This window comes from Lagopus muta, chromosome 7 (genome assembly GCF_023343835.1).
Source record: "Lagopus muta isolate bLagMut1 chromosome 7, bLagMut1 primary, whole genome shotgun sequence".
Taxonomy (NCBI): Eukaryota; Metazoa; Chordata; class Aves; order Galliformes; family Phasianidae; genus Lagopus; species Lagopus muta.
The window spans coordinates 48,636,839-48,651,299 of NC_064439.1; the positions used below are offsets into that span (position 1 = coordinate 48,636,839).

The 14,461-nt window shown below is 39.2% G+C and overlaps 1 protein-coding gene across 2 annotated transcripts in view; it reads right to left on the bottom strand.

Annotated features, from left to right (window-relative positions):
* Nucleotides 1-14,461, bottom strand: part of VPS41 (VPS41 subunit of HOPS complex) — a 104,181-nt gene that overhangs the window by 11,847 nt on the left and 77,873 nt on the right. For both annotated transcript variants that reach the window (XM_048950663.1, XM_048950664.1), the window contains 9 exons: nt 10,818-10,910; nt 10,219-10,346; nt 9,217-9,361; nt 7,908-7,949; nt 7,734-7,784; nt 5,967-6,104; nt 3,549-3,603; nt 2,421-2,561; nt 670-806 (listed from right to left, as the gene is read on the bottom strand). In XM_048950663.1, coding sequence (XP_048806620.1) covers nt 670-806; nt 2,421-2,561; nt 3,549-3,603; nt 5,967-6,104; nt 7,734-7,784; nt 7,908-7,949; nt 9,217-9,361; nt 10,219-10,346; nt 10,818-10,910 — 930 coding nt within the window. The remainder of the gene's footprint in view (nt 1-669; nt 807-2,420; nt 2,562-3,548; nt 3,604-5,966; nt 6,105-7,733; nt 7,785-7,907; nt 7,950-9,216; nt 9,362-10,218; nt 10,347-10,817; nt 10,911-14,461) is intronic.

Here is a 14,461-nt window from a genome sequence, read left to right on the forward strand (position 1 = left end):
ACCAAGTGATTTTGTCAGCTTTATCTGAATCCCCTAACACACGCTGCATGTATGCAAACAGCACTTTATCACTCTTTGTGCAGAGGTACTCAGTGTTCCATTTTGATTTCAACAGAATGCAGGAACAGTGGGATCAGCAGTTCAAGCAGCAGGGAACTGACAGCAACAAGATCAACATGCAACTGCTTAAAAGATGCACGCAATTTTACTGGCATTATTTTGGAAAGATAGTAATATCTAATGAAGTCTATAAAAACCTGCAAGTAATGCTACAACCTGCAGTACATGCAAACATGCACCGGTCTGTTGTGGGTAACTCCTTCCACAAAACAGAGGTATACAGGAACAAGATACTTATTCTCTCAGAAATCCTGAAAGTCACGATCTAAAATACCCAAATCATCCAAGTCTTTCAAAAATTCTACTTACTCACCAGGCTTATGACAGTATGGGAGAGATTCAGAAGAGGCAGAAGCTATCTAGAGAAAAAAAGTATTCATCTGGACAAATTTCTACCCTTTCTGTCAAGGTTTCATCCCGAGTCCCTGCGATAACGATAACCTAACAAGATGAACAAACCTAGGTGACAAGCATTTCTTGTGCTGCTCACTGGTGAAATGGTCTTTGATGTCTTTCTGAAAATCTTCAGAGGAAGAGCACAACATTTACCTGCAAGTTGTAGTCCTGAAGAATTTTCACTAGAGAGTCTCTCAGATTAGGAATCTCCATGCCTTCCTTAATACGATGAATCAAAAGAATGGGGTCAACATGAGTTCCAATATTGTTCAACAAACCAGTAATAAAAGCTGTGAAAAACAAGAAACAAGTAAATTAAGAAAAAAAATCCATCCACCTTCTTAAAGGATGCCTCAGTAGCAGACAGGCTTTGGTTGTTTCTATGACAGCTCTTTACAGAGAGAGCACTAAACCACTTTTACATAGCCTTCACATCTTTCTTGCAGCTGCATTTACTTGAAAATAGGCCTTTTGGGAAGATAAAGACACAGTTTGCCTATTTACAAATCTCCAGGGGTATCTGGAAAACTGATACCAGAGTAGCCAGAGCAAGTCATCAAAACCACAAGAGAATAACACATTTCAATTCAGTAAAAAGGCACTTGTACAAGCAGAAGTAGAAAATTCACTTCATTGTTTGAATATTCTATTCTAAATTGCAGGATTAAGAAGTGTATTTGCAAACACTTAACTTCAAGGAAACGTGTTTCTCAACAGTGACAAGATGGACACTAATGTCCAACTTCCTGAAATGCAACTGGCTAAATGAAACAGAAGGATGAACTTCCAATAAGACAGAGCTGACCTCAAGGGCTCAATAACATGCTTTAACTCAGTCAGCACTGAAGTTAACAGGAAGTTGGACTCAATGATCTTTGAAGGTCCCTTCCAACTGAACTATTCTGAACATTCTTCTTCAAAGCCCAAGAATAAGGAACACCACTGGAGTTGCTCTGCATTATGATAACTGATAAATCAGTTGCTCTGATACAGATAACTGTATATGCTTTGAGTTCCTTTTCCTCTAAAGTTGTCAGTAACTGTAGCATTGTTTTTAGTGAAGAATTACGTTTAGATAGGGATTTCTGTTGGTAAAATAACTTGATAACATCATAATTCCAACTTAGTAACAGATTTTGGTTGCGGCTGCTTGTCAGAATTAGTGGACAAGTGATGAAAACACATTTATTCTGATGTTAATTCTATGAGACCTTCAATCCTTTGGAAAAAGAGATCCCCACAGAGATTTTAGAGTCTTGATTTAAAGCACCAAAAGAGGCTGCAAAACTAACAGACTTTGCAGTTAAAATAATTCTGTATTTTCCCAATCGTATGAACTCCTCTGAGTTTGCCTCCCAAACAAAACTGATGCTGTTAAGGAGCTTCTGACAGCTCGTGATTCCATCTGAACTTTAAATTTGAGTAGACGTTTATATCGTGGATAAAGAGCGAAAATGCTCGTTATTACAGATCCTGCATTGATGACACAGAAACAAAACAACTGAGGGGGAGACAGGTGAAGACTCTCCATTTTCAAAGTTTCTAAAGGGAAGCAGCTGTAGTAAACATCAGGGTTTATTCTGAGGGTGCCTAAAAATAAAGCTTCATACAGTGCCAAATTAAAAGTACCATTCTGTCCTTACTTTGTCGTTAAGGACATAACTGCACAGAGCTCTGTCAAGTGTTAAATCTCTACGTACTCATCCTGTAGCATGCCCACATGTTGCCTTATGGGAAGCTTCTATGCTCAGCAGGAGGAGATAAGGCATGCTCTACCAACCAGAACATCTCCCTGGTGATCCAAAAATGCCTTTGCTAGCACACATGTGGATAATTCAATCCTTTACGTGCAATAGCATTCTACAAAAACTACACAGGAAAGGCTAAGAAACCATCCTGCTTACGTGGTTTGTCAATAGAATACAAAATGAGGTCTTCCCAAAGTTCTCCATCATCTTGTTCCTTGGCAAATTCAATAGCTTTATCTACATCTTGCAGTTCTTCCATTATCATCTTCAAAGCACTGCGGCTGTTCCCCATTCTGCCTAGAAGGATAAAATAAGTGAAGAGTTTATAAAACCTAAAGCACTGAGTACTGATAAGCATTTAAGAAACACTTGTTGCTTTTTCCTTACGAATTTTCTAAGTGATAAATTCCCCCACATTAGAAACCTAATCTAATCAACTTGATGAAAGGAGAGCTCATTCCAGAGCTATCAGTGTCACCTGAACATGTGCACAGAGGACTCTGCTGGACTGGGACTCAGATTCATTCTTACAGACGTGGTAGGCCATACTCTAAACTGCAGCAACATCTGACAGAAGGTGAAGGGTGTTCATGTGTACGTTATGTTTGCATGCATATGAACTTTGAGATGATTTATCTCTTGTTAAGAACCTGTATCAACACACTTAACTTGCTCTAAGCATAGTTCAGCTTACACCCATGGAAAATAAGAGGGAGGAAGCAATAGCTCTGAACTGTTTGTTAAGTAAATCCATGAGTAAATTCTACTCTGCTCTCAAATGGTCCACAAAATGTTCTTACTAAAAAAAAGGATTGGTTATATCAGTAATAAACACTTTCCATTCTGATTATAATTAATACACGAACACACATACAAATCTTACAGTAATACAACAGCTCCCATTCAGAGGTGGGGAAGTTAATTCATGTTTGAATAGTTTAAAATTATTTTTTTAATAAAAAAAACCCAGCACTAGCAAACCTGCCTAAGCAAAAGGTGACACTAAGCTCCTGAGATGTGCTTGGAGTGAAACCTGTTTTATTTCTCCACTGTCCTCAAACAGAGAGAATTACTCTTCTCTTGGAGGTTCTCTCAAAATCATATCATATGCATAATCAATCCCTTTATTTCCCAAATCATGTTATTTGGTCTTACTGACCGCACACCAACTTTGTCTTTGGGAAGTGTGCCAAAAGACAGTAAACAATACATCACATGTTTTTGCAGCATAAACTTCACAAGATTAAAAGCGTGTTGTGATTTATCACAGTGAGAGTTACTTACTCAGAAGATAAACTGTCTCTTCTACAAAGTTTCTCTGTTGGCAGATCTCTAGAGCCTTGAATTAAGACAAAAGAAAGAAAGAGAATACAGGGAACCACGTAACAAGATATTCTATTGATCACAAATGCTACAAGAAACTAAACGATACCTTTCCATGAAGTTGCATTACTCATTTTGACAGGAATACAGCTTCCTTAACATGCACTGTCAGGTCCTCTGTCATGAATTAAAAGGAGAAACTCCATGGCATTTTTTGCTTTTTTCTCTAAGATTAAATAATTTTAGTAACTGGGATGTTTTTCAGCTACACACAGATTCCATAACTGCCCATGACATCAACTTTCAGCAGTAACAGAACCTGTGCACAGTTGAAATACACCCCAGTCACTAGAATCACCAAACTGATTACCAATAAGTTCTTAGCAATGCAAATCAGGCAGGCCTGGGTGTGCCATAAATGATGCCATGTCTGTTTACAACCTAGAAGCAAAAAACAAACTCAAGACTCACCGAATTTCCATGGCATTAACTGTTCACCAAATAAATATTTTCATACTTGGAAATCAAAACTGTATCTTCATAAGATATAGCCACAACTGATGACAGAGGTAGGAATTAACTCTTCCTTCTATTCTCAAATAGATGGGTTACCATAAAGTCCAAAGACATACACAATGAATTTCAGGGGCAGGGTAGTGATTTCACAACCAGATACTTTGGGTGCTTGAAGGGATAAATAATGATTAATGAATATATTACAAACAGAGTTGATGATCTTTTTTCTCTCCACTTAGAGTACAAATTAGCAAGTATTCAGTACTTCTGGAAGTTGCACATTCAGTGACTGCCATGCTCCCTCTAGAGGAAAAGAGGGACAGTCATATTTTTTTCTTCAGTTTGTTGCACACAAGCTTTGCTAAACTGCACTTGAAAGCAGTGGCTTACTTTTAGAGAAATAGAGTGACTTCTTCTTGCATTGTTTATCATTTATTTACAGCAACAGTAAGTACGAGTTTGTTCAAATTGTTTTTTTCTTTCAATTTTCACACAGCACTGGAACCAGCTTAACAGAAACTGAGGACCTGGGAAGTTATGGTTCTCCCTTTTATGTCGTTGGAGCAAATATACATATGGAGCAAAAAGCACTGTTATATGGTATTTATAGCAAAAAGCACAAAGGCTGCTCCAAAAGTAATGCCTTCTGTTTTTTTATGTTGGGCCTCGACATCAGAGGCAGATGTTGGTGGTACAGCAGTAGGGGTTGAACCTCCACCAATATTCCATTATATTTTGTGGTGGTGCAACAGATGGCAGCAGAGGGGCAGTCTGACCAAATGGTGCCTGGCATGCAAGTGTGTATGAAGCAAAGGGGTGGGCTGGGCCTCTGACATGTTCTTGTCTACAGTTTAAAGCAGTGCCAACAATGCCAACACTGAAATCATGTAGTTTTTGGAACAATTGGGACAGTTTTAACAAAGACCAAGGCTGCAGTCCTAACATAGTTTTATTTTCCTGTATTGAACAGGAAAGTTGACTGACAGTTGAAAAAAGCAAACAAAATAAGAGAGGTGCCATGAATGGTTCTGTTTAGAGTGTCAACCACAGAAACGACAGTATTTGATAATACATTTAAACTATTCCACAAGGGTCATCACTACATCTGCATACAGAAAGGCAAACTTTCAGCTTGGCTGAGCAGATTAGACCTCAACTGCAAAATCAGGTTTAATACAATACTGACCCAAATGAAGAGTAAAACTCAAATTTCCATTCCATTCACTTTAATTCAGAAGGGTTAAATTAAAAAAAAAAAACATAAACATGAGCATCATTAGTTCATTTTATATTTGATGAGACAAAGTAAGGAGGGGGAAATGTAAAAAGGATAAAAAAGATGGCAACACAGTACTTTGCAAAATTCCCAGTCTGCTAGCAGAAGTACAAAGTCAAAATATTTCTGGCTCTGTTAGTTTCCTGACTGTTAAATTGAGTAAGTTACTTGAAAACAACTCAGAACCTTAGAATATAAAGCTAGAAAACATACCATTAAAGTTATCTATTTTTCAAGATCTAGCACTGACTATGCTTAGATTTTTCAAAACAATTGTTTATTTCTTGCAACCACAGCCCACTGCCTCAGTCAGGTCAGGCTCTGATGAATAAAGATGCTTCAGGCATGCATCAAGTGTGAATTTTGGACTTCTGCCTTAAAAACCATCTCAAATTCCTGCAATCTGAGCTACAAGAGAAAGGTCTTTGCTAGCAGCCAGGAGAAGGTGCATCACTTCTGCAGGTAATGATCACAAAGCCAAAGGATTCTCCCTTTTGGCAGTAGAGGGCAGTGCCAGACACATTTACAGATGTACAATTCTACAAGCATGAGATGTAAAACTCCATGACTGGTGTTATGGGGCTTACCTTCTCTAGTGGGCAGTGTGTGCTGTCTCTGAGAAATGGCAGTAGATTTGGACGATCATATTCAGCATAAAGACTGATCTGTTTTTCATGATACCGCTGTCCTTTATGGTGGTCTCTTTTGAAAAGCTTGTGCAAATACTAAGAATCAAAAGAAGAAATGGAATTCAGAAACTCTCCCACAACATAATTTGGACTGTATAAAAAACTCCTCATTAAATTCCTCAGGAATACACTAACACATACTAAAAGGCACAAAGATTAAATCCTGATTCAAAAGGCTGATTTTTTTCCCCCAAAGTACTCTCATCACAGCATTCTCCATTATTAACTCTGTAAAACAGTTTCTTAGCAACATTTGAGTAAATGTCCTTTAATCTTCACAGATTTTGAATTGGATGGAAAACTTTGGAGAAACATATCAAATGAAACATGTATTTACCTAGATATGCTTGACCATTATGGGTAAGTTTAAATTATGAACATTTTAACCAAAGTACTGGTCCCATAAATAGAGGGGTGAAGGCCATTCTTCCTCTTTGAGCAAAAAAAAGAAAAAAGACTTAAGAATAATCTGGAGGGTCACTGGTATCCAAAGGGAAGCAGACTCCACACTTTGAAACAAATGCATGCCCTCCATAAACTGAGGGCATCTTCTTCGAAAAGCTCGTGGGCTGCAGGCTGCACACTTCATAGAGTTGTTTGCTATAATCAGATCTCTAACTCATAAACTCGCTCTCTCCAGCAGATCGATCGATGCCTTGAGCCCCAGTACAGCAGCAAGTTAAAACTTCCCTCCCTAATACAGCCCGAGATCACAGTTACATGTAAAGCATTCTACCAACAGCACGCTCCAACTGAAGGGTTGCTCTCAGAATAGCAATTTGGAGCCACAGTTGTTCTGATGTATTGTAATTCTGCACAAAGCAGAACAGTCCTGCAGAGTATGGAATTTACTGCTCTAGATAAGCAGTTTGCTGTCTTTATGGAACAGAAAAACCTGCTTCTGAGTTGCATCCAACATCCAACCCCACTTCTATGTAAGGAAAGAGGAAGTGGGAAGCAAGCAAAAAGGAACTGACCAGAGAGGACAAGCATCTGCAATGCAAATAAGGAATACCTCAGAGGATCTTAACCAAAAAGCAGTACATTACCAAGTTCTCACATGTATACACTGTAAGATTATTTTACTATTGTAAAAATGCAATGATCGTGGTAGAAAGTGGATGAGCAGAAGTAGCCACTTTGGTTGTGATGATTCATGAAATTTCAGTATCGTGTACACATTGACACAGCATACACACATGGGACCATAGAATCCTTAGAGCTGAAAGGGATCACTGAAGGTCATCTAACCCAACTCCCCTGCAATGAACATGGACACCACAGACAGATCAGGCTGCCCAGGGTCTGAACCAGCCTCACACTGATAGTCTCCAGGGACAGGGCATCAACCACATCTCTGGGCAACCTGTTCCACACCACTCTCACTGTCAAAGATTTTTTCCTTGTATCTAGCCTAAATCTACCCTATTTGAGCTTGAAACCATTTCCCCTTGTTCAATCACCACAGACCCTGCTAAAGAGTCTGTTTCCTGTAGCTCCCCTTTAAATACTTAAAGGCCACTATCAGGTCACCTCGTGGACTCCTTGCTGGAGAGCCCCAGCTCTCTCAACCTGTCCTCGAAGGAGAGGTGATCTATAACAGATGTGTCCTGCAGATATCTTATCCAGCTCAAAGTGAAACCAGTAAAATATAGAAGTTTTTACCACATGCTGTAGTTCAGGTCTGTTTTCTAGCTCTTCAACAACTCTGTCAATCTGCAAGAAAACAAAAACCCAAAGATTAGCAAATCTCTGTGAACATCACATTCACAGGACTGAAAGGGGGATGAAAAATGCAAGCAGCACTGGATCACTGTATCATGAACCTGTCATACTCACGGAAATTTTATCTTCGTTATCCAAAAGCATGTCCACTGCTTTCTAAAGTAAAGAAAGAAAATCCAGGTAAGAAATAGGTATGCACATTTTGTCACTCTTGATTACAGCACTATGCTTGTTCACTGATGGGTATCGGATGGACGCTGCAGACTTATTCTTCTCAGCAGCATTAATTCGGAAAGCAGTTTGCATAACAACAGCACTCTCCAACAGCAGAGCATTACAGGTAAACAAACACGTAATGTACTCATCCAGAATACCTGTCCAAAGTTCACACACTAAAAGTAATCAGTTCTGTGCACTTACACTGCAGGTACAGTATGCCCATTGAGTCATGGCTCACAGAAGGCCATAGGCAAATGCTGAAGAAATACTATTTGTCCAAATGCAAAAGTCAGCTGCAGAGTGATGGCTGTATAGGAAACACACAGCTCAACTTGCCTTACAATTGGATTCCCCCAGCCTATCTGCACACTGCTACTGCTACTGTAACAGGAGCAGCCAAGATCACGTAAACAAGAGTAGCCATCAGGGTGCCTGCTCTGCTTCCACTTATAAAATCAAATTTTGGTTCAATAAAACCAAATAAACTCAATAAAACAATAAAAGCATCATCAGATGCTTGATATAACTCATTATATTTATTTTTTAAAAATGATACACTATACCAAATACTCATCTTTGGTATAGATTGCTCCATATTTTAGTTCCAGTGCTGAAACAACAGCTGCACAGAAACAGATGATCTACTTGTTTTCTTCCAAGGATCATAGAGATTGTTTCCCCAAGTACCAAACAGATTCTTTTCCCAGCACGCATACAAAAGCTCATTTGCTGAGGTTTTAGACAACTGGGAAGAAAGAAGATTGAATTTGGCACCATATGCACACTTTTTGATTTTTGAGATTTAAGTTAATGACTACACAAACTTCCAGAAACAGAGTAATTAATTACAATGAAAAAAAAACCTGCAAAATACATTCAAAATCTGCTCACACCAAATTAACTGCTTACTACATCTGGCTCCTCAGCAGTGTGAACTGAGGAGAAACGCAGAAAAACATCTTTGTGTAAGTCTACCTGCACAAATGATCTCAGCACTGGCACTCTTCTCACTGTGAGTGGCACTCAAATGGAAATACAAAAGAAAAACTTCATCCCTGGATTAATCACTGTGCAGTCCAGGCAAACATCTCCTTGTCTCAGAATGTATCCAGATGCAATAGAACAACTCCATGCTTCACTGCTATCTTTAAGCTAATTTATTCATAATTTGTTAAGGTGAAAGTGAATATTAAAAGCACCGTACCTCTGAATCAAAATCCATGAGCAGAACAATTTTATCTTTGATGGAACTGAACAGATTGTGCTTGTGGATCAACTGGAAGACGTCTTTGTGTCTGAGAGTTAGGTAAATTTCTAGGGCTCTGCCATAGCGCTGGTCATACGTATACCTGCCAAAAAGCAGCCTTGTAATTTATGTGACCTAAGTGCAAGAAAATCACCTCTGAGAGGAAAACAAATAAATATACATCAGAATGCAAAACATATTAGGATGGTACTTGATTTTATGAACATGTGAATAGTTGCCAGTTTTTTTAATAATGAGGAATAGCACTATGCAACTCCATTTATGTAACAGTCACAGTATTCATGTTCTGTGGTTCCTGCATTTTCACTGCCTCCTGTTTTAAAACCACAGGGAAAGCTACACAGAAACATTAGCTTTTCTAATTTTGGAAGCCACCTGAAAACCACTTCAGAGCAAAATAAAATTAAAAAAAAAAACAACAAACACACAAAAAACCAACCCATATTGCTCTCTTAAAACTTTGGGACAGACAGTAACAGAGCAGCAGACAGTAGCTCTGCCTTCTTCAAAAGAGGGTGTATGAAGATAACTTAATATAGGTGGGCATCAGGCTGAGAAAACTGAAGAACTGTATCCTTGTAAGAAGTACTTTAGAACCAGATCAGCTTTAACACATTTTCTAGTCACATATTTCCAGCCATGCAGTAAACTTAAATATACTATTTTTGAAACAGAGGGGAAAAAGAAAAACAGATTATCTTCCTGTTATTTTCCTCTTCCCAAAAAAGACTTCCTCAGGCAGCACAGAGAGAAACGTAGGCTATTTGCTTTGGAAAGAGAAGTAGCAAATCCAATCTCATACTAAACTCTTCGCGTTCATACACTGCAACACTGCAACACAGCAAGGATCTCTGTTAAGAGACTTAGACAAATATTTATAACCTACTGTATCCTATCTCAAGCACACTTTCTGTAATAGGAGTTTTAAATTGTACTCACAGTTCTGCAAGGGTTCTTAACAACGTCCTGTTTTGTGGATCTTTCTTCAGGTGATCTACTACAGCTTGAACTATGATTGTGTTGTTGTAGAGGTCTCCAGGCCACTCTTTTATCAGGGTTGCAAACCCCTAAAAGTATAAGAGATTGTAACAGAAACAGAAATAAGTGCCTAAGGAACATTTCAGACATCAAAGCCCCAGCTAAGCCTCTGAGATGATACATGCTGTGCTACACCTCTAAGCCACTTCTACATGCCCACAAACACGCACAGCGTATAGATTTTCCTTCTCAGGGCAACGTTATCAAGATTCATGAAGCTGGGTCTCTTTCAGGTGTTGCTTGCTTTGTGAAGCAGGTGGGCTACTTGTTTTACATTAAACAACTAGAAATAATAGTATTCCTAGTAAGTAAACAATCCTAAAAGATTAGTGTTCTCTGAAAAACATATTACTTATTCTTCTGTAAGCAAACAAAAAGTGTCTTTTTTTGCTATCATGGAATCGTTCATTGACAACCTGTTTGAACACAATGAATTCTACACTGCTGAGTGTGCTTTGCTTGCAACTGCTGCTACATGTGGACACGTCTGGCTGTAGTACCTCATAGTCACTCTCCAAAAACTCATGCAGGACCATCTCATAGATAAGAGGTTTCAAAACCGGATCCCGTCTGGGCAAGTAACGACTAATTGCCTGCAGGAACAAAAAGAGCAAAGAGTAAGAAGGGGTATGATATATAACATCCTAGTATTTTAATGATAGAGATACGAGTTGTTGGGAAACAAACAACAAAGCCATGCACAAAACATAGCTTTTAGTGAACACTGGAAACACTGTATGGTCTGATTTGTAACCAGTATCCATTACCATTTGCTTTAAGATGGCACACATTGGAAACATATAACTTACCTGAAAGAAATTTCATTAGATAGATAGTGGTAAGATACTAGTTGGAATAGGAAAATGAGCCACCGGACTTACCAAGGTGTAACTACTGACTTGCAGTCATTAGAGAATAAAACAAACACAAAATACCCTTCAGAAAAAGTTCTCAAAATCCATTTTGCCTAGTCTTTCCACTATATCTTGTAAAAAAGTATGAGCACTCACTAGTTGAAAGACACTTACTTTTAATTTGTGACTTACTGTGAAGCCATTACAGTTTTGAAGAGTTTTTTTTCACTAGCTATTTTTATGCACCTGAATAAAAATTAATTTGAGAATAGACCTCTCCAAGGAAATTCTGAATGAATGTAACCTGTTGCTCTACAGAAGGTGTTAGGAAACTGCATGCTGACAGCTGGGAGACAGGAATCTGCCCAAATTAATTAGCTCATGCCATGGAATTTCAGCACAGCTTCTTATTTACCACTACTATCCACACAAAAAGAGGCCAAGGTTATTACAGCCTGCCAAAACAAACCCTACCACTACTTGCCATGCTGGGACTCGGGGGTTTATAGCTGAAAGCCCAGCACCGATGAAATTCCTCCAAACACTCAGAGAAATTGCCTGTTGCCCACTAACAGAACACGTTGAGGAGCATTTCATTACTGAGGCTGCTTGAACAAAGCAGAAAAAATAACATCACACTACAACACAGGTTGGTGTGGCTTTACAAACAATGATTATTTGCAACCAATTCTGCCAGTACTTGACTTTGAAGTGCAGCGTGCTGCCAACACCAGCTCTCACCATCTGTCAAAGAATTTAACAGCTACCTTGGGGCACAGCCCTGCCAGCTGCCCCAGGGAACCAAACCACAAAGAAAGCAAGCTGGATGTCAGCTGGAGGCTCGAAGAAAAGATTCCCACACTGCTGTTCTCATACCCCCTTCCTGCTTTACTGTCACCTCCTAAGCAAACAGCTTCAGTGGAAAGGCTTTGCTGCAGTTTCTGACTCTGGTTTGCCAGCACCACCCACTGAGGAGCAGAGGCAGCTGGCTCTTCATGTGGGGCCAGAGCAATGCAGAAAGGAAACCACTTTGGCCCCAAGTCCCACTGCTTCAAAGGGAAATCACAACCACCTCCTGCAGCCCGGCTCCTGTGCCCAGCGAAGACAGAAAAGCATCCAAATAATTTTTGAGCCAAGGCACAAAGCTGAACTAAAACCTGTGCTGGAGGTTACAAACTCTCCCTATTTTATCTTTAAGCAGTAGTTAAAGAGTGAGGTCAGAGAGACAAAAAAGCTACAGAATTGGGATGCCTTTATATCAATTCCTCAGCCACACAGGGAAACTGACTTTAAGTGAAAAGAAGATACTACATACGGAAGCATTTTCTTTTTTCTTTCTTCTCCACACATGCTTTCAGACTTCTGATCAATAAAAGCTGGATATACACAAGAAATCACATATAGAAGGTGACATGAGATAGCCTAAAACATCTCACCAATAAACCCAAACCACAGACACGTATTCCTCAGAGGATACTTCTGAGATGAAATAGGCTGTCTGGATAATGCTGCTCACTGCTAAGCCCACCAAGTCAGGTGAAGTCTTTGAAGTGTCCTCTAGCCAACATTTTGGTCATTAAAACATCCCTGCTGCCACCTGATCATCCTGCACCCCCGCTGAAAGTCACTGCTGCCGCAGCACAATCAACAGCATGGAGCATATCCACCATGCCACAATCAACAGCACTCACAGTTTGACCTCCTCCAACAAATCCACCTCAATCCAGGCTCAAGGAACCCTGGACCTAATGCTGCAGTGATTCATGCACAAGCTCAAGACTCCATCAGGGTAACACTGCCAGAGGAGCAGAGGAGCAGATCGCCTCAAGGCCCTAAAATTTTGAAACTGTTTAACAATTTACCTGCAGAATTGAGAATCACCAAGATACCAAAATGCAGCCTTGATAGCCAAGTAGGATTTTTTAATATAGTACACTCAAAAAACCCTAAACTCACAAGCTATACTGCAACCATCAGGTTTCAGGCAACAGCTTGCAGATGAAGGGAAAAATCTTTAAGGAAATTTGCTTTTGAAATGCACAAATAATTCCAGAGAATGACAGCGTAATACAACCATTCCAAAGATAAGAGCTAAACTTCAAAAGTTCATGTAATTTTATTTCTTGGTCCTAGAAAACATTTCGTCTCTTCATCAAGAGTAAAAGCCTTTACAGCCCAATTATATTATTGTGTTTCATAGCTCTGGTTGGATCAATAGGTAAAAAATTCAAATAACATAATAAAAGAAATCACAAGCATTACAAGAATTTCAATCTGGTTAAACTTACTTCATATACCCTTAATAACCTGGGAAAACTTGTATGAAACTGCAATAGTAAAATAAGAAAGGCAACTTCCAGAACTGCAACCTGAAGCTGAATGATGTAACATACTGTACTTTATGTTTTCCCAAGTCCATTTCCAAGGGATCTGAAAAAACCACCAACCACTTAGAAAGGCAGTAATTTAGTAGAGATTTTTTTTGCAGCAAACGTGCAAATATTTTTATATTTTACAGTCTGTTGGATGACATAAGTGGAATCAAGAAAAAACATCCATTCCAGACATTTGTACCTACAGACAAAATAAAACCAACAGAACTATGAAGCAGCGTATCAAAATTTCACCCGTACCTGCACTCAAGTCCTTTACTGGATTGAAATAAAAAGACAGAAGCATGTGATTTCACCTTCCAGTGTGGCAAAGAGTGCACCGAACCACTAAGAACTCATCTAAAAGGCAAGGCTGTTCTTGCACTGGTGTGACTAACACAAAAGCCGTGCATTTCTAAAAACCATAACGCTGAAACACTTCCACTCTTTGAACAGAATTAAACAGCTTAAAACCAGCAAGGGACTGCACACTGTGACATCTTAATAATATGTCCTTTTTGGCTCATTGAGTTCGAATAGGAAGACATCAAATTCAGAAATAAAAGTACGTGCATCACCAAAGGGAGGCTGCATACTGTTTTCTACGGGTTTGGCAGTGACAGCAGTGTATAGTCTTATATCCCAAGGCAATTTATTAACTGAGAATCTCACATTAAACATACACCATCATGGTAGCTGGCTTCCTACCAGCAAAAACACGAGACAGGGCAGACTGCTTCTCTTTTGCCACCATTTCTAGCAAGGAACAAACTGAGATCATCCGGTACCATGTTAGCACAGGCAGAGCAATTCACCACCAGAAACAGGAACACAACTAGCTTAAATCTTAGTTCAACAACAGTCTGTTGATTCTCTTGGCACATTTTCTAATTTAGACACTGCACAGGAAACAAATAC